The 24,518-nt window shown below is 44.0% G+C and overlaps 2 protein-coding genes across 12 annotated transcripts in view; one reads left to right on the top strand and one right to left on the bottom strand.

The window, feature by feature from the left end:
- The window catches only part of GALK2 (galactokinase 2), a 65,160-nt gene extending 60,553 nt beyond the window's left edge, over positions 1-4,607 (top strand). For all 3 annotated transcript variants that reach the window (XM_053273044.1, XM_053273043.1, XM_053273045.1), the window contains one exon: positions 3,931-4,607. In XM_053273044.1, coding sequence (XP_053129019.1) covers positions 3,931-4,138 — 208 coding nt within the window. In that variant the 3' untranslated portion in view covers positions 4,139-4,607. The remainder of the gene's footprint in view (positions 1-3,930) is intronic.
- Positions 4,604-24,518, bottom strand: part of FAM227B (family with sequence similarity 227 member B) — a 122,235-nt gene continuing 102,320 nt past the window's right edge. For 8 of the 9 annotated variants that reach the window (XM_053273048.1, XM_053273049.1, XM_053273054.1 and 5 more), the window contains 6 exons: positions 14,215-14,276; positions 11,559-11,718; positions 9,838-9,916; positions 8,730-8,804; positions 5,975-6,044; positions 4,604-4,795 (listed from right to left, as the gene is read on the bottom strand). In XM_053273048.1, the coding sequence (XP_053129023.1) occupies positions 4,751-4,795; positions 5,975-6,044; positions 8,730-8,804; positions 9,838-9,916; positions 11,559-11,718; positions 14,215-14,276 (491 nt within the window). In that variant the 3' untranslated portion in view covers positions 4,604-4,750. Of the gene's footprint in view, positions 4,796-5,974; positions 6,045-7,100; positions 7,235-8,729; positions 8,805-9,837; positions 9,917-11,558; positions 11,719-14,214; positions 14,277-24,518 lie in introns of those variants that run through there. The other variant, XM_053273050.1, reaches the window with a different exon arrangement.

Genomic DNA, 24,518 nt, shown 5'->3' with positions numbered 1-24,518 from the left:
AAGTCACAGTCCACGGCTCAGTTGAGCACGTTTATAGCACCAGAGAGTTTGAATGGACCAAGATCAGTGGGACTGTCTGTCTATTTATGTAAGTAACTTTAAAATATCTTAGTCGTTCAAGCCCAGCTTTCCAACTAATAGCTGCTCAAAATGGCTGACAGTGTACAGTACTAAACAAACAAAAACCCATAAACATTATAATAGAAGAATGTAACAATTGCTAAAACTATTCAACAAAGCAGCCACATCTACTGTAAGTCCCTTTCTAAGGAGGCACCCCCGCCACCTCTGGCCTTTAACTACTACCTCACTTTGGTGGTTGTTTCGACAAGCATTAACTCTGTAAATGACATAATGTCCAAATATATACCACATATTGTGGCAGAGAATTCCATAGGTTAATTATGCATTGTATGAAAAAGTACTTCCTTTTTTGGTCCTAAATTTCTTGGCCATCAGTTTCATGGGATGACCTCTTGTTCTAGTGTTATGAGAGAGGGAGAAAAAGTTGTCTCTGTCCCCTCTCTCTACTCCATGCATAATTTTATAGACCTCTATCATATCTTCCCTCAGTTGTCTTTTTTCTAAACTAAAAAGCCCCAGGTGTTGTAGCTTTGCCTTGTAAGGAAGGTGTTCTAAGCCCCTCATCATCTTGGTTGCCCTTTTCTGTACCTTCTTCAGTGCTATAATGTCCTTTTTGAGGTATGGTGACCAGGACTGTACACAGTTCTCCAAATGTGGCCAAACCCAATATGCATCACTTCACACTTGCTAACACTGAACCACATTTGCCATTTTGTTACCCACCCCCCAGTTTGGGGAGATCCTTTTGGAGCTTCTCGCAATCTGTTGTGGGTTTGACTACCCAAAATAATTTGGTGTCATCTGCAAATCTGGCCACCTCGCTGCGGTGCCTACCCCAACTTCTAGATCATTTATGAATCTGATTGATATCGAAGCACAGTCTGCTTGGTGTCATGATCAATATAACTGCTGTTTTGCCACATATCTGCCTTGGTTACAAAATACTTGGGCCAGTTTTTTCTGGTCATCCGGCATCATGTCTAAGTAGTGACCAATTTTCCCCCATAAAAACAGGTTATATCTACCCATGCATGCTTTGTAATTTGATATCTTGAGATGCAAGAGGGGGTAGAATACACATGGTGACCAATGGAATCCACTTTCTGACCTTCCTGATCCACCGGGGCAGTCAAAGTCTTGTTTTTAGCATGGGATTGTGCTGCCTCCACCACTATAGAATTGGGCACTGGGTGGCACTGTAAGAAGGTGCAATAATTGAACTGGACCCTGTAAAGGTATTCAATCCTTCGAGATGTAGGCTGAATAGAAGTGGTCTTAGCACAAGCTAAGTGTGACATCCAATAGTGATTTAAACATCGGAAGCACCACTTTGATGTGCACTGTGCAATCAGTGACCCCGAAAATTGGATTGGTCTCAGGCTTAGGGACTTCCTTGGTCCGCAGTCCCAATGAGTTTGCCATTCTACAGATAGTGCTCAGAACAGAGGCACGAGTCTTCAGTAGGAGATTCCAGGGACGAGTCCAGAAAATCGCCACCTCCTGGAGACGTGGGCAGAGGTACAGAGATTTCAAAGTTTGGTTCAGATGCAGTGTCCGCATCCTGGTCTGGATCTTCCGGGGCAGGAGGGGGGACAGCAGGTTGGGGAGGCAAGGCAGGTGGTTGTGGAATCAGCTGCAGTGGTGGGACCAGAGGCACCTTGGGTAGTTGTGGCAGCATTGGTGGAACATCAGGCTGACGTGGAGCCACTGGTGATGTAGGGGCGATGGGCACCCCATGTCCAGCATCATCAGGCTGGAATGGCACAGGGGATCACGATCTTGATTGGCCCCAGGAGTGATCCCTCCAAGGCTCTGTCTCTAAAGCAGTGTTGAGGGGTGCGGGTTGCGCCAATTCGGTACTGGTGGTTTGAATCCAAAGGAGGGTGTTGCGGTATCTGTAATACGCACCCTCCCTGGAGTTGTAACGTGAATAGTGATATGGGTCCCAGAACAACTCCCTAGAGTCATGGTACCTAGGATGGTGTGGAGGTACATTGTAGGGATCAGGATCATAATTTTCTGAACTAGATGTATGGCTTCTGAAGGTCGTCATACAGGTCCGCCACGTAGTCTGGGGAGTAGATCAGTGAGCCATCAGAATCTGACACGGGGTCAGCATCCAGACGTGGAGTCATAGGATTTGGGTTCGTGTCCATGGGCTGTAGCGGTCCAGACGGCTTTCCCCTTGGGAGCTGGGACCACCTTTTCCTTCCTTTGATATTTTTGGAAGATGTTGATCCTCCCGGAGACTTGGATGTCCCGTGGGCAGTGTCCCCTTCAAGCCCTTTCTGTTTCTTTTTCTTTGGCTGATCTCTGTCCGTGTCAACAGGACGTTTTGTAAGCTTTAAAGTGATGGGAGTGAGCTTGCATGGTGCAGTATATGACTGCTTGGTCAATACCATAGTGGGAGCTCTCGAGGCCAAAGGTAGTGGTAGCTCTATTGGTGCAACATTTGGTAGCGAAGTGTTCACTGTCGCCGCTTCCAGCCCAGAATCCCCGGAACCGGACGGATCCACATTGCTTGGGCGGATGTCCAAGAGGGTACTCTGTACCGACACCATCGTGCTTGTGAGAGCTCTTTCCCACAGCAGGGAGCAAAGGTGGAATGCCCTATTCTTCCCTGCCTGTTTGGTAAATCTGAGGTACTGAGGGCAAGCCTCTACCTTGTGGGACTCCCCAAGGCACAGGAGACACAGTGCACAAGGCTTAAAAATTATTTTGTTGGCCATTCAGGGAAGGCTGGACAGGAAGCGATGGGCAGAGCTGAATCTCCCTTCAAAAATTGATGAGCAAAAAGGAGTGCAAAGCAGGAAGGGAAAGAGACTCTCTGTGTGAGCAAGTGTGGAGGAAAGCAGGGAAACCACCTGCCTCCTTACAAAAATTGTAGAAAAATTGCTTGCCCAAAACAGGCGGGAAGGAATGGTCTAAAACGGGCCAAGGAGAGGAGGAGGCAGAGACCGGGAGTCAAAGCAAAACGCAAACAATGACAGAAGGAAGGATAACGGAAAGTAAAGGCAGAAAAGAACCACAAAATATATGAAAAGGGTCAAAGAAGGAAGGTAAAATAGCAATACTTAAGGAATTTAATGCTGAAAAGCCAGAGAGCAGCTGCTAGTTCTTCAGCAGACGGCGAAAAACTGATCTGAGGGGAAATTAGAGTGAAGCTGGAAGGGGTGGAGCTGCCACCAAAAATCTGAGAAGCTCGAGAGTTCCGTCAACAGCTGCTATGCATACACAGAGCTCACGTGTGACAGAGACGCCGCCGAAGAACCATACAGAATTAGAATCCAAAAGAGTGTGTAACAAAATAGCATCTGAAAGAAATTGTTGCAAGTGATTTTGCCTCTGACGTGTAGACATACTTTTAAACGTCTGGTCAGCAACTATGTTCTAACAGAGGTTATATGTTTAACTGAGACCTGGTGGAAAAACTGGTAACACTGGCTTTGCCCACTGACTCAGTTTTGAATGAGGCAAAGCTCTTGGAAAGAACTCTTTAACACCAGTGGCTTTAGAAAAAAGTGGGAAAGATGTTGGGAAAGATGTTGTAAAATACAAAATGTTAGACAACAATAACAATAAAGGAACATCAGGAGAGAACTCTGAGCCTCTCTGTTGTTATCCACACTGCAGAAAAGGCATTTAAAGAGCCCTTTCCCTGTGCATGTTTATATATCATGAATGGCCCTTGAGATGCATTATGCTGGGGGTCAGATTGACAGCCTATGCCTACTTTTTATAACTAGAGGAAATCCATCAACTCACTGTGTTCCATAGGCATATTTTATATAGCACTTATTGGAATTGATAGTTTCAAACAAACTCTTTGTTTTGTTGTTCTGTTAGGCAGTTTGAAGCAGTTGGGTCACGCCTAACTGGGGCAGGATGGGGCGGCTGCACGGTGTCCATGGTTCCTACAGACAAGCTGGAACAATTCCTAATTAATGTGAAAGAGACCTACTACAAAAACACTGACCAAAAGTTGGCACTGGAAGAAAACAATCTGTTTGCGACCAACCCCAGCGATGGAGCCATGGTTTTTTTTGAGGCCTAAAGGATGCTTCGTTTCAACAGAAAGTATCTAGGGCACTGGAAAACTTCTTATGCTTAGTAAACCTTTTCTATTTTTTTATAACTAACAACAGCCATTGTTTGCTTGCTTGATTGATTAAATGCCGTCAAGTCGGTGCCAACTCTTAGTGACCACATAGATAGATTCTCTCCAGGATGATCTGTCTTCAGCTTGGCCCTTAAGATCTCTCAGTGGTGCATTCATTGCTGTCGTAATCAAGTCCATCCACCTTGCTGCTGGTCATCCTCTTCTTGATAACAGGCATTATCAAGATGTATTTCTGAAATGAACTAAAAATCTCTATTCATTTTCTAATGTATTTTTCTCTCCTAAAATATGCTTCCAACAAAGATCACCCAAAATTCCTTTGGGACTCTACAGTATAAAAGTTAATTTGTCAAAGCCTGTTCATGTTAAAAATAAATAAATAAACAAAACAAAACAAACCTGATTTGAAATAAAAAGCTGGTCTGTAATGCTTTATTGTCCTGAAAGATAGAGACATACTTAATACCAAGCATGTCTCTGGTTTAACTCAATGGAAGGAATGTTTCAGCCAATCTTTGTGAATGTTGGGGTCTTTAACTGCTGAATTCACCACTGATGCAGTGATGCGGTTTGGCGTGGCCTTGCAATTTTCTGTTCAAACAAAACACCAAAATAAACTGTTGAATTAACTGTAGAAAAGTAATAGCATATGTGGTGGGGTTCAATGAAAAGGGACCCTGCCCCCTTTAGGTGGGTGTTCTCCTGTGGGCCCAGAGCAACCTCTAGCTTCTTGATTCCCTCACTCCCCGTCAGAGATTCTCCCACACACAAGTTCCTGGAATACAACTGGTGATCAGCAGCTGCAGTGCAGCCACGCTGCTCCAGGACCCTTTGGCTGAATTCAAGCTAGGCAAGCAAGAGCCTGAGTCCCCAGAGAAAAGCTGTGGTGGAAAGTGGAATAAGGGCCAGGGAAGCACTTGATTTGGGAGTTAGCAAGACTCTACTGGCACACCTAATCTTGTCTCACTGTCTTGGTGCTTCCCTTGGAGAGCACTTTTCTTTGCTGGAAGACTCCCCCACCTCCAGACCTTGGGTATATTTTTCTAGTTCAGTTATGCACCCACGGAAATCTAGAGAAGTGGCTGCACTTAACCTTACACAACTTCTGTGAGTATACCATACAGTTTAGTTGGGCACAGGCTGGATAGAAGGGTCTGCAGGAAGGAGAGGCTGATCATTTGGGGGCAAGGAATGGAACATAGCATTCCATCTGCAGTACTTGCAGGAGAAGACCTTTTTATTCTGCAAGTACTTATCTTGCCTGGGAGGACCAGACGCTGAGTGGAGAAAGCAGAAATCTCACTCTCAAACACACACACTCACTCCAGACATTACTGCGAGATGAAGCACTGAAACAAGGATATGATGAAGGGCTGGGTAAAGGGGAAATGTCACAACCGCAACAGATTCTGTTAACATCACGGATCTTTCAAAAACAAGTCATAGCGGAGTGGTGATGGGGATATTCACATCCCTCAGCAGCCCTAATTCAATGGGAGTGCCAAAGAATGAAGCCCTACAATTCATAAGCAGACCAAAGCTGCTGAGTGGCCTCAGAGGTACTGAGATGGCCCTTCAGCCTTCTGTCTGCTGCCTATTTGAATGTATGATTGGAGAGCAAATTATATGCCTATGAAACAGACGGAAAGAGCACCGGTCTGTGGCTGATTTAAAATGGACAAAATGGTGCTTAGAGCCCAAGAGGCTTGCCCCCTCCTAATCTGGGCCACAGGATGTCCTTGAAGTTATTCCTATTAAAAAGTGACATACCGTTTGGTTGATGAACTTCTCTGTTTTCAGCCTTGCTTCAGTAGGCTGCTTGGTGATTGTTTTTAACAGCCTGTGAGCAAAGGACAGGGCATTGCATGTTATAACTTCAGTTGGAGCTGTGTCTTAATTCTCTCTTCCCTCACTGCTGCACTTTTGTAGACTACCATAGAGTTCCTCCTAATTTAGACTTGTGCAAGCTCATTATGTCTTTCTGAATTTCCAGCAGATAGAGGAGAAGCAGGCACACTGTACAGTTTTCTGTCCACAGATTTCATCATGCTGCAGGGTGAACTGTGTCCCACACATGTCTGCCTCTGTGACCAGAACATAACTCTTCTTGAAGCTTTTAAATCTAGCCAATAGAAGAACTGTTTTCAGTATGCCAATAAAAATGCATCTACCACCATCTGGAGTTTAGAATTCACCTTGCCCAGTTCATATGTGTTGAATTCCATTCTCCTATCCTGGGCTTTTGGTCAGTAAAATGAATACTGACTTTTTAAGTGAGCATTTTAAAAACCAAAATCATTAGGGGGGAAATGAATTGCTAGGAAAGTTCAAGGAGAGGCCATGTCTCCTTTAGCAAAGCTTTGTACCTCCTAACCATTATTTTTCAAGGAAATAAAACAAGCAGATCTCATTATTTGTGGAGATTAATGAACTACAACTGTGAATAATGAAACAGCGAATAACAAAGCATGATGTTAGGTTTTGGAGTCTCAGAAAATGGCTTGAAAAATCCCCAAAACACCCAGGTGGGGGGGACAGGGAGGGGGGGGAAAGGATAGTGCACCACAATGTGCTTTGGCCACCTCATATATTATGCCCTCCCACCCTCTAGCTGCTCCCCAGCCCCTCCAGGAATGCATAACAATGCATTCCTGGAGGGACAATGTTTAATTTTTGTTTTAAAATGTTTTTAAATTGTTAGTTGTTGTGTTATTGTTTTTAATTTGTTTTAGCTTTTCATTGTTTTATAAGTTTGTTTTAATTGTAAACTGCCCTGAGCAATTTTGGAAGGGCGGTATATAACTCAAATAAATAAAAAATAAATAAATAAATAAAGTACAATATAGTGTTGTATTATAAGATCAACAAATCCTCGCCCTTCTGTTATCATTCAGCATGTAGCAGCATGAACCCCTGGCCTCATCGGTTGTCAGGTTGGCATCACAGCATGCGAGACAGTTCACGTAAGCACCCAAGGGGTAGTTTCTTCACCCCATAAAGTTCAAGCTCAAGCTTGAGGCAGAGGCACCACTGCATCAGAGACACGTCAAGTTCAAGATCAGCACTCTAGCATCAAAAACGGTTCAAATAAGCACACACAGGAGTCCCCTCACTCCACTGCAGGAGTTAGCAGCACTCCATTTTGTGTCTTTTGGCAGCAAAACTGAAATCAAAGAAGCAGTGGAGTTCCCTCACTCCATCCAGTTTCCTTAGGTGGCAAAATAAAAATAATAAAAAAACAACTAGTGGTGTTCCCTTACTCCATTCTTGGAGTAGAGGCAGATCCGCCATCACCATCATCATCGTCTCCCTCCTCAAAGCCAGCAAATGTGCTGGTGCACTGGAGGCTCATGACAAAACCCACAAATACACAAGACGTGACTGCGAATGGCAAGGTCGGGGAATTGTTTCTGAACCGTGGATACGCGAATCTGCAAATATTGGAACCACTGATAACAAGGTTCGCCTGTATGGTAATGGTATGGAAGAGCTGGAGCCTGAATGTGGTGATTTCCCTCTCCCTGTGTCTTTTTCCTTTTGTATTGCATCTCTTGGATTGTAAGCCATTATTTCAGACAGCCTTGAGTGCTTGTGGCAGAAGGGGATATATGCATATAGGAAACAAATAAAAGGAGGAATAGGAGTGTTGTGTTGAGCTAAATTTACTAGGAATAATGAGTAAAGAGGAAAACCATGGACTCCTCCAGCAGTCCCCTTGAGAAGGTTTCAGTAAACTTCCAAAGAGAAATCAAAACTTTCCTTTCTATACATATACCTATAGCAGGCCTGCTCAACTTTGGCCCCACCAGGTGTTTTTGGACTACAACTCCCATAATACCCAGCCGCAGTGGCCAATAGCCAGGGATTGTGGGAGTTGTAGGCCAACATCTGCAGGAGGGCCAAAGTTGAGCATCCCTGGTTTAGATAATACTATACGTCAAAGAATTTTCAGTTGCCACTTAAAAACAGTGAAAGGGAACCTGACATATCTCCCTCAGGGGAGAGAATTTCACAGATATGGCAGCAACACCAAAAAGACCCGTCTGCAGCTTGCTGGACATATCTCAGGGCAGGGCAGAGAGCCAGGTCTCAGGCTGACTTAAAGGCCTGAGACCTAAAATAACCAGGTTATTTTAATGACCATCTGCTTCTAGATGATCTCGAAAAGGATCCTCTAGAAACAGATGGTCATTAAGATAACCTGGTTTTAGACCATTTTGGGTGTTTTGTTTTCTATAACTCTCCTCAGTTTTGGGTAATTTGGCTGATATTATATGAGGCTAATTATTCAGAGGAGTCACATTACAATTAAAAGGACAAGTCAATTGTTCCATTGGGAATAATGGGAGCATCTGTGCAGTTTGAATTGTGCAGATGTTCCACCAACAGTGGAACCGAACGGCCTAAACAGGAGATGCATCAGTTCACATGTAATTTTCCTTGATCATTATGTTACTTATATCCCAAAGGATCGCCTTTAATATTTGTGCCTTAATCTTTTGTTCAAAGAGTTAAAAAGCAATACCTTTTGTATTTCTTGTTCACTTTCTCTCTCTCCTGTTCTATCTCTGCTAGTTCTTCATCATGCTTATGCTCAAGACTAAAAAGGAAAGCCATAATATGCATGATGACACTTGACATATTAACCATAAGGATGCAATGTCTTTAGCATTGTAATGTACTGTCGGGGTAGACAACCTTGGCTTCCAGCTGTTGAACTCCCATTCCCACCATCCTTAGCCACAATAAAAATGTAATTCAACAACAGCTGGAGGACTAAGGTTGCCTAACCTTAACACTAAGTAGTTTTCCTCAGCTGTTTAAAAATAGAAGCAGCAGCAAAAACAGAGCTGTCCCCCGCCCGCGCCCAAGTAGCAATTGAGTTATCTCTGTTTTGTCCAGCAAGTTTGCTTGGAAGGCCAGGATTCTTTGCATCATTTGCTCCAGAGTAGCCCAGAAGGAGTGCCATTGAACAGGCTTTCTCTGGGGGATGATCAGTTCTGAGGCCTGCAGCTGTAACATCTGTAAAGTGTTACATGAAAACAAACAACTTATGCTGCCAAACATGGCCAAAGTACCTGGGTGTCTGCAAGTAATATCAGGCAGGTTGATTGTTGCTCCTGAATCTGCAGCTCATGTATCTTGTGGTTTCCCCCCCGCTTTAAAATTTCAGCATCTTGGCATATTCTGGATGCATTTATTCTTAGCAATACTAAAGCATTTTTTTGGGTTGGTTTATAGACAAAAACAGTAGAGAATTCATACAGAGGGGTTCTATGTAGAACCGAGAATGCAGCACAAGGCCACCCCCCTGCCTGAAATGAAACCAAAGTGATGCTTCTCTCCACCCCAATTTTACGCAAAGGCCCAGTTCAGTTACTCAAGGATAGCAAGCCATGATATCAAACCAGGGTCCAACTATGGTTTGATACTCTGGTTTTTTTCTAACTCTAATTAGTTAACGAACCACAGGCTTTCCCATAATGTCGCACTGCAGTTTCTTTTAAAGGGGAAGCAAAGGCAGTCTCATTTGCAATCGCTTAAACCACAGTTTTTGTAGGTTGTCTGAACCGGACTATTCTATTCACTTCTACACAGCAAAGATGGTTGTTTTAAGTTGGTGCAAGACTTACTCAAGAAGATCATGCTGCCATTTTCGGGTGTGCTTTTCACTCTGCTTGATAATATCCTGGTAAGTTGGAGATACTGGTGTGCTGTCATTTTAAGTCAAAGGAAAAGATTCCGAAGTGAGTATGCACTGAAGGCAGTAATGGCATTGCATGTGACCTACAGTGGTTGTTGGTGATGCATCTGTGCACAGCATGCATCTGGCACCCTGATGGAGATGGATGGGAATGTGGTGGTCTTCCTTTTTGTCCAGTTCATGCGGAGCACTGACCAGACTCACTGGGCTTCAAAGTCACCCTGCATTAACCAAGAATGCAATCTAGAACACACCCAGCACTCTCTGGATACAGGCAACCCACACAGAGAGCAGTGTGCATGGGCAGGGGAGGAGCAGATGCTATGAGGGTCACCCCCTACCTCCTCTATGCAATCAGACAGAAACCGGGGAGGGGGGATCTTGCCGTGGAGGAGGAATGTAGAACATCCTTTTGGAAGGGAAATAGGACATCTGAGGCCTGCCGAGTAACAGAGAAACACCATAAACACTATTACTAGTGCTGATGTAGCAACCACAAGAAAACAAACCAGCAAAAAGTATCTAACAGAAATGAGAAAGGATTGACCAAATTTCCTTGAGATTAATCTATGACTGCTGAGCAAAGCCATAAACACAGATAGCGTTTATAGCCTTGAGGAACTTGATCATGAAGAGCTTAAGTTAAAGCCAAGAAAAATCACACAATTTTAAAAGTCATCTTTGGAAAGCCCTAAATCCTGAGAGATCCTCCCTTCAAGCTCAATTCCTATGCAATTTTTTAAATAGAGAAAACCAACAGTGCTGGAATCATAAGAGAAAGTAATGCTTGCAAAGCCTTTTAAAAAGATAATAAAGAATAACTTTCTGAAATAATTTATTTTATGTCTTTCGGCTCAGTTTGTTTTTGAAAGCCAGTAGCAATTAGAAGTGGGCTTCTGATAAAGATCTTCTTGACATGTGACCATGGTTATTGGCAGATCAAACAGATGTAACTTGAAGATCTCAAATGTGGCAAAATATATCATTTTAGCTTTCAAGTTCTGAAAATCATGTTTTGCTTTGTCATAACATTGCAAGAAGGCTGTAGAAACACCAGAAAGGGTTCAGAACCTAGCAACAATAATTTTGGATGGAAAAGAGAGAAGCAGCGGGACTTGAACCCAATCATCTAGAAAGCAACAGTCTACCACAAGAGCAGATGAAAGATACCTGCCAGGGGCTTTTCCAGGGGTCCAGCATGTAAAATGCCCCCTTGATTTCCCAGGACCCCACATATTGGACCATGGCTACAAGCCATATTGAAGGGGGGCTTTTGCACTGTGATTAGAGTCCTGGACTTGGATGAAAACAAGAGATAAAATGTTGAGGGTTGGTTGATCTGATTCTAACAAAAAGGTTACATGGGAGCCCCCTTCCTGATGGTGCATTGCCCCGGACACCTTTCTCCCAGGTCAGATCACTTCTGGTATCAGAGTTCGACTTGAGGGGGGAAAGGAGTTCTAGTAACTGATTTCTCATTTGGCCCCTACTGAAAAGAAAAATGAAATCTTTGGGGATGCAGACTTCATATCTTCCCTTTCCAATCCTTCCTATCAAATCCCTTTTTAAAAAATTAAATGAAAGCATTTTAGGGCAAGGTTCAGAATTAGTAAATGGAGCTAAAGTTACAACTTTGAAAAAAAGGATATGGTATTTTGCAAATTTCCGTGTGAGTGATTCTGTAAGCCCGAGAGTTTGCTAAGGTGTTAGCAATTCCATGCATCTTAAGATAATATGAGACCAGCGGACTTTGACCACCAAGGTTGAAGAGAGAACGCTCGAAGTCTGGACCATCTCCAACATAATGGGACTATATAGAAGGCAGAGGAAAGAGTTAACTGAGTAGAATAAATGAATGATAACAGGCAACATAGGAAAACCCAAAAATGTAAAATAACTAACACTCTATACACTCTTAATAATAGCTTTTATGCACTTTCCAGTTAAGAGTACTTTCTAATTCTTATCACATTTACTTTTTGAAAGTCTCCATGAACTAGGTCAGGTAGGAACCTTACTCCTTTCTAGGACGGACTGTCAGTAATGCTAGAATTGTTCTTTAAAGACCAAAACAATTACATGATTCAGGAGATCTAATTCTTCTGAGATTAAAAACCTCCCAACTTATTTTGGATTGTGGGTGTAGCAACATTGGCTGCGGCCCATATTCCCCCCCTTGCTCACCTGCCCGCCCCCTACCCTACCCCAACCCCTGATTAATGGCCACCACTGGAGCTGCCCTGCCCCCAGTTTGTATGTGTTGCTGGCTTGCTAAGCATCGTCGGCAGTGTGTGCTGCAGACTGCAAACTTAGTGGGGCAGGGCAGCTGCAGAGGTAACGGTAATCTGGGGTGTGAGGATGGGGAAGGGGAAGCAGATAAGTGAGCAGAGAGGCAGGTAGGTAAGGGGCCCAGGGGCAGCTCGTGTTCTTAGAACATGTCTGTCCAATGACACGAGTTGCAGCACTGGGGAAAGATGGGAGGAGGGGTTAACCCTCCCCGCATTCCACTTTCCCAGTTGGGATTGCCTTCCCCCAAACCTGCTATTAGCTCCAAAAGAGACTGATACTCATTTTTTTTAGCCTATTTCCCCACTAGTAGGGAGAACAGCTATTGGTAGTGGTGGTGGGAGGCAATTTTGATTGGGGAAAACAGCATAGGGGGAAGGGTTAAACATCCCTTCCCCAGTGCTGCTGCTGTGATCCAATCTGAGCTTCCCTGACTTTTAAGTTGAGAAACCAAACACAGATCCCCTGTTTTGGCCCTAGGAGCAGGTTTGCACCCCATACAGCCAATATATGAAGTGTGAATGTCAGGCAAGCATCCTTAAACATTAGTGCATGCGGCAGGCAGCCAACCCCCACCCCGCAACACAGGCACGTACGGATATGTAATGGTTCTTGCCATCTTATGATTTCTGCAGGAAATAGTGATGTAACTGCTGTATGAAAACAAGACTGACGCATAATGTGTGGAGCCATGCTTAAAACCTTTCTAATTCTACATAATCAGATAAATTGGTACCAAGAAAAAAAAGAAGAGAGGGAAATAGCTCTGGAAGAGGCGGAACAGGATGCTGGGAAGGATTAAAGCTTATAAGACATGTATCCAGGTGAAGGTAAGGCTAAAGGCTGAGCATTTCTTCATGCTAAAAACTCTAGAAATTAAGTACTTGTCAGGACAGGATGTGGAACTGGGAGGATGTACATGCTTGCTAATGCAATTCACTCACACAAATCCTGCTGGTGCAAACGTACCACAAGGAATTAGGAATACCACTTCCAAAAGATTATCTTATGTGAAATATATCCAGTGTCACAGAACTGATAAAAATTAGAGATGGTGGCAGGGCTGCCCTAAGGGCAGGGTGGACTAGCCACGTCCAGCAGTAGACCTGGGTTGCCATGAAAGTGTAGCAAATCTTCATTTATTTCAGTTTAGAGTATTAGCATTTCCTGTCTCGGGCACCAAAATTTCTTGAGGTAGTCTAGATTGTGGCCTTGTTTGGACACATGTCTTGCTACCTGCTCATTAGGGACACGACAAAATCTCATGTAACAGTGGCTCACATTCTCCAACGCTTTAAGAGAACCGAGCTAGAGCTTTGCCCTCACAGGGAGCCAGGACACAGGTTGGGGATCAAGAGACTTTCGCTTCCCTCCTCTCCCTGAAAACGCCCTGTTCACTGCCAGAAATGTATCCCTGAGGGTTGTGCAACCCTCAGGGACATATTTCTCATAGCAAACAGGGGGTTTGCAGGGAGGGGAGAGAAGCGAAAATCACTTCCTGATCCCCCTCCCTGTGAGCTGGGCTGTGGAGCAACTCTGCAACACAGCTAGTGTCCTGGCTCCCTGTGAGGGTGTAGCTCCTCATCTGCCCTCATAAAGCTGCAGAGAATGTGGGCCAACATTTTAAAATTGCCAGCTAAATGGCAACCTGATACATCACCATCAAAGGACAGGGTATCAGCCCACACAGAAGGCAGCAGTGTAGGCTTTGTGAGAAGACCCGAGCAAATGTTGTTCTCATTCCCAGTTCTGGCCAACACTTGGAGGTCTGTTGACAACAGTTTGGCAAAACGTTGAGAAATGGACCTGGCCACAGAAGTGGATTTCAGAAGAAAAGAGAATTTGAGAGGGCTAGTCAGGTGTACTGTAAACTGCCTGACCCTTCTTCCCCAGCTACCAAATCATAATAGAGATAAAACTTTCAAGCTAACCAAGTAACCCTAATTAAAAATTATGCATACAAGTAATGAGCAAAATAAAATGACAGCTTTTTATATGACACCACATATCAAACCCCTACCTCCTTCTTCGGTCTTATTCTTGCTTTCCTTGGTTGTTCTTCTTCATCCAGCTGAAACTTCACTGCACAAAAGACAAAGACAAGTCCCTTTTTGCATCGCTTCTGCTGTTTCCTGACTTCTCCATTGCTCCAAGGAAGCCACAAGTGGCATGGCAGGGCGGCAGGGCAGGCAGATGACTGAGATCTGCTGGTGCTGCTGAGGTGCTGGATCAGCTCCCATGCCAGCTGCTGGCTGTGCTGGGGGTGGAATGGGGCAAGCAACAGGTGCCTCAGCTGCACACTGCTCTGCTCATGGAATCTTCACCCATAAAGCGGGCAGGAGCAGCTGAACGTGCAGACAAGCTTGAAGACTCATCTGCCGAAGGACAGGTCACATGGCCACCAAATACACATACCTGCCCCATAGCCATTAACTGCTTGGCTAATTTCTGGGGTTTCCAGTCTGAAGTCTGGTTGGCTGGCCAGAAGGATAGTGGCTGCGAATTTTGTCTAATTTCTATACTGCCCTTCATCCTGAGACCCCAGGGCAGCAGACAACAAATTAAAAAAACAATAATAAGATTCCATTGAAATATCTTCAAAATAAAACAGATACAGCTACAACCACTTAGGAAATCAGTGGGCTACTCATTGGCCAAAGGCCTGGACAAAAGGGCAGTCTTCCATCTCTGAAAGACTGGGAGTACAGGAGCCATGTGAATCTCATCTGAGGGCAAGTTCCACAGCCTGGGGGCAATCACTGGGAAGGCCCTGTCCTGCATGCTCGACAAACGTACTTCAGCTGGTGAACTGAAATAAAAAAATCTGGGCCATTTTCATAGTTACCTTGCCAAGAGTTTCCATTATTTGCACTATTCTTTGAGGGGTTTTATGCACTGCAGGAAATATATGCATGTAGAAGGCTCCTTACAATCGCAGGCTCCCCAACATGTATATATACCATCTCCATCAGTTAACATGTTGTTGAAAAAATGTCTTATATTTATTTATTTATTTATGTCAAATGTTTCTATCCCGCCCCTTCAGCACACTGCTGCTCAGGGCGGCTTACAGTAAGACTTACATAGGAAGTTGTCATATACCAAGTCAAACCACTGATTCATCTAGCCCAGCATTATCTACACTGCCTGGCAGCAGCTCTCCAAGGTTTCAGGCAGGAGTCTCTCCGAGCCTCACCTAGAGATGCCAAGGATTGAACCTGGGGTGCTCTTCCATGGCCCCATCCCCTAAGCGGAATATCTCACTGTGTTTACATGTAGTCACCCATCCAAACTGAAACCAAGGCAGTCCCTGTTTAGCAAAGAGTTGATACAACACAAAACTGATACAAAAGACTTGATACACAATAAACAATAAAAGCAACTGGGTCTAAGGATGTTTTCAGGTGGGCCTAACTACCACCTTCTGCGGCAGGGGAACGCATGGTTGTTTTATTTATGGCAACTGCTTTTACCATGCACACTTTTTGTGAGGCAGCCCTTTGTGTGAATGTATAATTTAGGTTATATTCACATTATCTTGTGAGGGAAGTTTGGAGGTGAACTAAGTTGTCTGCAGCCAGCTATGGTCACTGGGGCGAACGACCGTTATAGCCACTCCACAGCCAAAGAAAAACTTTTAATAAATTCCAGCTTCATTTCAACAAGCTTTCCTCTCTCAGTCTCAGAGTGCTTAGGCCTGCAGCTGTATTTAACTCTGTTGCATGTTATACTTCATTAATAATAATCTTGGAACATACATAATTTTGACTAGGAGAATAACAGGAGTGCAGCAGAGAAATGTAACTTTACCAAAAGAAGAAGAAGACAACGACATCATTGCATTTGGATGTATCCCTTCATTTTGTCCACACAAGGACTGTCTGGATTGAATTTAGTGGCTGACATTCAGAGCCATGGGATGAGGATGCAACAAAAGCTGCATCTTCACAGTGGGCGGATGCTATTAATGCAACCGGAGGCTTCCCCACTGCTGCTGCACTCGCGCATGGCAGGGGAAGCCATTTTGGGCCATCTTTTCTGCCTCTGGCAATGCCCTGTACATTCTGAAACCATGTCTCTGAAGGCTGAACAGCCCTCAGGGACATGTTTTGGAAGGCACAGTGCACTGGAGGAAGAGTAGTCCATTCAGAATTGCTCCTCCCTATGCACGAGTGTAGCAGTGGTGCTGAAGTCACCAGTTGTGAGGAGGACACAAATGCAATTGCATCCTTGCTCCATTGTGCTGCATGTCAGTATAATTAACTACTCTATATTTGAATATTTGGTGAAGAGTTAATCTCACACTGGCTGCGACCCAACTGTGTGCCTAAATAGCAGCTGCAGCTGCACCCACAGAGATGTGTTAGAAATAAAGCAATCATGCCAAACAACTGTTCACTGCAGTAGCAGCACTAGAAAAAAAATAAAGGGGGGCACAAAAGGGGCAAAGTGCACTTCTGGATGGGCAACTCGTGTCCCACATGTTAGGTTTTTGAAACAGAAACAGGACCACAAATAAAGGTAACATTGTGCCGTCGAGTCGATGTTGACTCCTGGCAACCACAGAGCCCTGTGGTTATCTTTGGTAGAATACAGGAGGGGTTGACCATTGCCTCCTCCCAGTGGGGGTTTGAACCAGCAACCTCTTTCTCCCTAGGCAGGTTACTTCCCTGCTGTGCCATTAGGTGACTCTGGGACAGGTGCAGGGGGCAAGTTACTTGTCTGAGGGGGTGCTTCCTCACCCCCTGCCCAGAGCCACCTTTGGTTCAGTAGGGAGGAGAATTTCTGGGGAACTGTATCTAGCCCCCTAAATCCCACCCTGCTTCCTAATCAATTCATCAGTGCTCTCCCTGTGCACAGTTTCAGCACCTGGATTGGGGGCAGGCACTGTGTGAACAGCTCATGGCTGTGCTCCCCAGTCAGAGGTGTGCAGGTGGAAACTTTTTGCCAAGCATGTCTGGTTCCTGTCTGGATTGGGGTGCCTTTGATACACTAATTGCCAGATCATGACTTGTTCCTGTGGCTAATCTGGCTACTCAGGCAATAACGTTTTGATCGTTGGCTGCTCATGTCCTTCTTGATGGAATCCTGTCCCCAACCAAATGCCAGACCTATTTCACAACAGCTCCTAAAGATTTGAAATCTTTTTTTAAAAAAAATTAAGATTTGTTTGCTCAAGTTCCTTTCTACGACTTATACATGCACATGCACCAACAACAGTAATACTGGAATATATACATTAAGCGAAGAGTTTTTCCCAACTGCATGCCCCTCCCCCCAATTTGTTTTTAATGTAAAACATGGTTCCAGCAATAGTTCTTCTCTTCTTTCCCTGCTGCAGTAATTAAAACATGCTGCAGCTTTATAGCCCTACAATGCTGGGAGAGCTGTCTGGCCTATTTTTTTTATTATTATTATTTTCTTTCAGCAGTGTATAGTTTATGGCTTCTTAGCCATGACAGCAATTTATGTCTTCAAGCAATTATTGCTGGGGTGATGTCGTCCATTGTGTTGAACAAGCGTCCCAAAGTGGTGTGGTCTGAGAAAAGTGGGTGGGGTTATATTGAAAAAAATCTGTCATCCGATGCCCTGGGAGTCCAGTGCCAACATATGCAGCCACAGCTGGTAAGAATAAAACCGTCCTGCAAATGTGTAAGCATTTCTATGGGTGTTTGCCTTGAGTGAGCTGCACATCCATCACCTTCCTCATCTTTGTCTGAAGCTTGGTGAAAAATCTACAGATAGAATAAAAGTTAGAATCTACAGCTAGCTAGCTGTAAACATCCTTCTTAGTGCATGAGCCAGCCGGGGTGGTTGGGAGGTACCAATGGGGAGTGGGAACGGATGCTCACTGTGACAAAGCCTGCACCCCTAGAGATGGAAAAAAGGTAGTCACATTGCAATACTTTCAGCTTTCAGCATGTTATCAAAAACTATTATAAAATCTTACCAATGTCAGAGAAATTGAAATGCATATCGGCAGGAATGTCCTCCAAAGAGGACTCTATGGATAAAGTACAACAGTTTGTTTACAGTTATCTTAACCCTTTCCTCTGTGAAAAGATGACTGCAATTTTACCCCCAATCATTGGGAGGGACAGTAGGGATAAGGAAGGAGTGATAGCACAGAGAAGGCTTTACGTGCAACAGTGCTGTCATCTATTTTCCATCGCTAGGGAGGTAGATATTGCCAAAAATCACTATGAGCATTCATCCCCTGAAATGGTACTGATAGCCAAAATTCATTGACTAATATCTGGTAAATGAATGAGGATTGGGAGCCCAGGATAAAGGAGGTTAAAGGGACCCAAGATCTTTACCCACCATTTACCCCAAGGTTCAGCTATCACAATCTAAACTTCAGTGTCTCGAAAAGAATCATCGTATTGCACTAAGCCACTTGCAAAGTAAAAAGCCACCTAATGGTGCAGAGGGGAAATGCTTGACTAACAAGCAGAAGGTTGCCGGTTCGAATCCCTGCTGGTACTATATTGGGCAGCAGCAATCTAGGAGGATGCCAAAAGGCATCATCTCACACTGTGCGGGAGGAGGCAATGGTAAGCCTCTCCTGTATTCTACCAAAGAAAACCACAGGGCTCTGTGGGCACCAGGAGTCAAAATCGACTTGATGGCACACTTTACCTTTACTTGCAAAGTAGTAGCGCCACGTGATTTAAACAAAGTCGGAAACTAGGGGTTAAAGTAAGCCAACTTCTAATGCTGCACTTCAGATCACCTCACACTCAAATGTCATGGTGTCTTCAAGGGATGCAGGTAGGAGATGGACAAGCCACCTTCCAGTGCTGCACTGGTTCAGCTCATCAGCTGGTAGAGAGTGGACCGAAGGCAGGCAGCAGGACAAACACAGTGAAACAGAGCAAGGGAAGCAGAACTTGACTGTTTCCTTTGAGAAAGAAATCCCTAAACCAGGGGTGGCTAACCTGAGGCTCTCCAGGTGGTGTGGGACTATAGCTCCCATCACCCTAGCTGCAACATGGCTGGGGACGATGGGAGTCCTAGCTGAATAACAGCCAGACAGATTCAGGTTGGGCACCCCTGCTCCAATTGTACAGGATCTCCAGGACCGCAACTTATATTAAACTAAATACAGAGCAATTCGCAAAACAAAATATGCTCCCCACTCAAAAATACCCACCAGGATTGCACTCCACTGAAGCTTATGTTCTCTGTATGGTCTTCTGAGCAAGTCACTGACAGGGGTGAGAATATACACAGAGCAATAGTCCCACATTTCTCCAAAGTCAAAATTCTCTCTACACTTCAAGGTTCTCCGTGCTTCCCCAAAGAGAACAGGGTTCTACATGATGGATCTCCCAAAGACAAATAAGGCAAACAGAAAGGCTTATGCCTGTAGAGGAGATCTTAGCCCTGTGTGATGTGCACTCCTTAAAAATAACTGTAGTTGCCATAGGATGTGGTAGCTTGGGAAAAGGGATTGGGAGGTGGGGTGGGGGTGCAATCAAATTTAAGACGCACAAGAAGAGACAAAGCTATAACAAGGATAGAAAGAAATAGGGAACAAAACTAAATAAAAAGCGTGGGGCAATGGGCAAGAGAGACAAACTTCCCCCCAGAGAAAAACCTGACAAGCCAGAGGAAGCTAATAGTGGTGGTCGAATGAAGACTATGAGAATTGGATGGGAAATGTGCAACATACAGCCAGGGGTGGGACTATCACCAAAAACACTCCTGAAGGAAAAAGTTTGGGAAGATTCCAAAGTGGGGCTTTGCACATGTGCATTCCAAGAGTAGGAATGCATAAATGAAATTCTCTCCCAATTTCAGTGGTTCCTCCCAGAGAGGCATTTGAGAGAATTTTCTCAGACACAGAGACTCGGAGAATTTTCTTCATATCCCACAGGTGGGATTGCATAGATCCCACAAAGAAAAACCTATTTTGACTGACCTCAGGTATCACTGCTACTTTCTCTCAGGACAAAAGATATGACCGATCTTTCAATGGAATGTCATGACATTTAAGAGTGATGCAACATTCCTTACGGAAGAAATGTCCAAATATCACAATGACCCCAAGTGCCTTCTTCGGAATGACAATTCTGCAGCCAAGATGAGCCAAGGAGAAATGATGGGCAGGCCACCCAGAGAGCCAGAATGTCACTGCTGGCCTCCAGAACATTTTTCCAGTACTTTCAGCGCTAGGTAATAATTGGATCAGTCTTCTCTTCTAACATCTGCTGCTGGTTCCAATCTCTGTCTCTACTTTTTCCAGCTTCAATCTGACAAGGCTTTTGAATGTTATTAATTCTCATGGGCAGTCTGATAGAGAAAGTGATCTGGTCGTCTTGCTTATCTTGAAGGGCTTGAAGACCAGTTATGGAAAGAAACATATGGGAATAATATTGATATTTTAACAATAAATTTCCAGAGGAATTTGTAGAAAATATTTCATGTGTGTGAGAAGCCAGTTCAAAAGACTACCTTTATAAGGCAATGTCAGTGCCTAAGAACACCCACACGGGAGGAAAAGCTTAGTTGGATACATGTGCATGGACACTTTGTAAACCAACATTATATTGCCCCGGAATCTGGAGAAGTGGGAGTTAATGCCACAACAGAATCCATTCCTGTAGCTGTACGGGGTTATAGTACCAGAAGAGGTTCACCCCACAGCAGCTACTCTTGCATCAGCAATGGAAGGAGGGAAGCATTGGACAGGTCCATGCTCCTTCCCCTCCAAAGAAAAAGGAATTATCTTGCTACATTTCCTATATAGCTGAGAGTGAAGAGCAAGCTGCTACCCAGTCAGCAGGCCCCACATCTCTTAGGGGCTCCGGGACAGAGGCAGTTGCCTTACATCAAGTCAGACCCTTGGTTCATCTAGTACATACTAGAAATGCAATAAATAAAGAAATAATTTATATTGTAATCCGTTAGTTTCGCATTATGTGTTTTAATTGGATGTTTTTACTATTGTGTCATTGGGAGCTGCCCAGAGTACAATTTGTTATGAAGCGGCTAACAAAGTTTATTAATTATTAATAATTTATTATTATTATTATTATTATTATTATTATTATTATTATTATTATTATTTGGGGAAACTTTATCCACAATGCATGTGGCTCCTCTGTGAATTCCACTGTGCATGTTTTAAACTGCTGCTTTCTTTTCATTGCTCTCTGGGTTCGCCCGGCCTAGATTCTCATGCTCTCATCTCCCAGGTGGTGAGGCATGCTAATGGGCACTTCCTGAAAAGGGGTTCAAGAGGTGACAAGTTGCAGGAAATTTGGCTGTCTTATTTTCTCAGGCAGCTTCATGGCACCTCCAAAGGCCTCCTCCCCGGATGGTGTGATACTAATATACAATATGAATGGCTTGAAATTACACAGTCTCGCACAGCCTTGGCAGAAGCCAGAGAGGACTATGGGACTACCGCCAGCATACACTTCCTCCTTACTTGAACCCATTGTACTTTGAAAAATACAGGGGCATAGGACAAGCCCTAGACACAAGCCCTTTGCCCTCTGCACTGCAGCACAAGTTTTGAAATAGCTGTCCATACGTAACAGAGAAACATGCATTTAGTTTTTGGTTTCAATCCTTTAAAAGTCTCTCAGCCCTCTCTTCCTCACCAAAGAAGACTTCTTCCCAAAGACTAAAAGAAGACATAAATAAAGTCAAATTTGCAGAAAAGATCTCTACTGTTTTTAATTACTTAAAATATGCACAGCTGCTTTTTAGTAAATAAGAAATCCAGCGCTCAAGCTATTTTCTTGGGTAAGAGTACTTCCCTGGGACTTGCTCATGCCAAGTATCTCATCTGAAAGTTGACAGTACTAGACGTGGAAAGGGCAGTATGCAGGCAGAGGCTCCATACACTTAAAATGACCTAAAATGCATACACTTGCGAGTGGAAATATCACCAGGAGCAGCCAAAAAGCTAGACAAAAGTAGAAGTAGCGTCTTCATGCTTTTGGCGATCTGATAAGCTGACTAGGACCCAAGCATGTCCCCTCCAAATACAGAAAACTTACATCAGGGCTCTCACATTCTATTAAGGTAAAGAACAGGGGTGGAGCCACCGTTGGGCAAACAGGTTCAAAGACCACCGTTGGGCAAACAGGCCACCGTTGGGCAAACAGGTTCAAAGGCTGCCACCCCTCAGGGGCCACGCCTCGCCGCCCTGACACACACTCCGTGTCAGATGTCAGACACAGCGGGTACTGGTTTAGCTCCTCTGCAGGGCCCCGTTCGTGAGTTAAATGGCCAGGGCTGTGTTCGCGGCATGGCCAGGAGCAGCTCTTCCCTGCCATTAAAGCAGGGAAGAGCCGCTCCTGGCCACACTATGAACGTAGCACTGGCCTGGCAACAACTCCCGAACAGGGCCACGCGGCCCCAATCGGGAGCCAGACCACGCCCCCCGCGCCTGATGTCTGACGTGGGGGGCATGGTCCCCGTGTCTGACTTCAGACACGGGGGGCGGGGTGAGCAGGGCCGCGGCGGATGGGCATGGGCCAGTTGCAGTCCGGTTCCGCCACTGGTAAAGAAGCAGCAGTTTGAATCCCTTGTGTAACTTAAAGTGAATTCACATACCATTTTTTAAGTGGAAGGTGACTTTTGAGTCATCACATGATAAACGATATTTAATTTTAACATGACGAAAGAGTCTTATGAAAGAGCTTGTGAAGAGGGAAGCAACATTTATTCTAGAAAAAAATCAGAAAAATGAGTGGATGTAGTAAATAATGGTCATACTATAATAGGTCACTTCCACAAGAGCATTTCCTTTTCCTTCTATTTTTATTATAATTAAATAAAAATATAATTTAAATAAATTTAATTATAATTTATTATAATTAAATAAAATTCTTTTATAATTGTATAAAAGAAATAAACATTAGAGTGCTGGACTAGGACCGGGGAGTCCCGAGTTCAAATCCCCATTCAGCAATGAAACTAGATGGGTGACTCTTGGCTAGTCACTTCCCTCTCAGCCTAACCTACTTCACAGGGTTGTTGTGAGGAGAAACATAAGTATGTAGTACACCACTCTGGGCTCCTTGGAGGAAGACCGGGATATAAATGTAAAATCATCATCATCATACATACATAAAACAAACGAATGAATGAATAACCCAATCAATAAAAAAGACTGCAGTACCATAATTAACCATCAGAAAAAAATGGTTCTGAATTTTTTTAGACTGTGTGCCCTTTTAGGACAGGGAACCATATTTTAATTCCTTTTGCTATGTAAACTTTTCAAGAACGTTTGTCATTGTTGAAAAGTGGTATATACATATTATTGTTGCACTAGTATTAATATCAAAAGGCTATTTAGCATTCCAGTATCAAACAAAAGGTTCCCACTTACCATCACAATTAATCCTCCCTTTTCACGTAAGTCTCAGATCAGTAAGTTTGTTCATTTCAGCTACCCTCAAAGCCATTCTGACATAAGGAATAGCCCTTTATATTTCTATTAGTAATGCTGTTTGCCACTAATAACAAATTTCCAATTAGCACCTTATGTTTTGCCAGGACACAGTTTGTTTAACCTAATAGTATCATAAATGGATAAAAGTATTACTTTACAGTTAGTAACCTGATCAGTGATGTCTAGCCCTTTCTTCCAAGATTCAGGGAGATGTTCCCATCTCATACACATACAATATTTAATAGACTGAAAAAATATACAGCCATTGTTTCTTTGGCACTCCCCCCCCCCTACATTTTCTATATATGTCTTCCCTTAAATTCCTCTGTATAATAGGATTCTAGACCTTTGATAATAACCTCTTATTACTATCTGTGCTATCAACAAGAGCTCTGATGTGAAGTCCCACAAGGCTCCATACTGTCTCCAATGGTTTTTAACATCTACATGAAACCGCTGGGAGAGATCATCAGGAGATTTGGTGCAGGGTGCTATCAATACGCTGATGACACCCAAATCTATTTCTCCATGTCAACATCATCAGGAAAAGGGATAACCTCCCTAAATGCCTGCCTGGAGGTGGTGATGAGCTACATGAGGAATAAATCCAGATAAGCTGGAAGTACTTACTGTGTGGAACTGGAACTCAGGAGACAGCTTTGATCTGCCTGTCCTGGATGGGGTTACACTCCCCCAGAAGGGAAAGGTAAGCAGTCTGGGAGGGCTTCTGGATCCTAGCCTCTCTCTGGTGTCTCAGGTTGAGGCACTGGCCGCAGGTGCTTTCTATCAACTTTGGCTGACATGGCAGCTGCGTCTGTTTCCTGAGGTAAATTACCTCAGAACAGTAGTGCTTATGCTGACAGCCTCCAGACTTGATTACTGTAATGCGCTTTATGTGGGGCTGC

The sequence above is a fragment of the Hemicordylus capensis genome, chromosome 10 (genome assembly GCF_027244095.1).
Source record: "Hemicordylus capensis ecotype Gifberg chromosome 10, rHemCap1.1.pri, whole genome shotgun sequence".
Taxonomy (NCBI): domain Eukaryota; kingdom Metazoa; phylum Chordata; class Lepidosauria; order Squamata; family Cordylidae; genus Hemicordylus; species Hemicordylus capensis.
The sequence above is the reverse complement of the archived record's forward strand: the minus strand, read 5'-3'. Positions and strand labels throughout refer to the sequence as shown.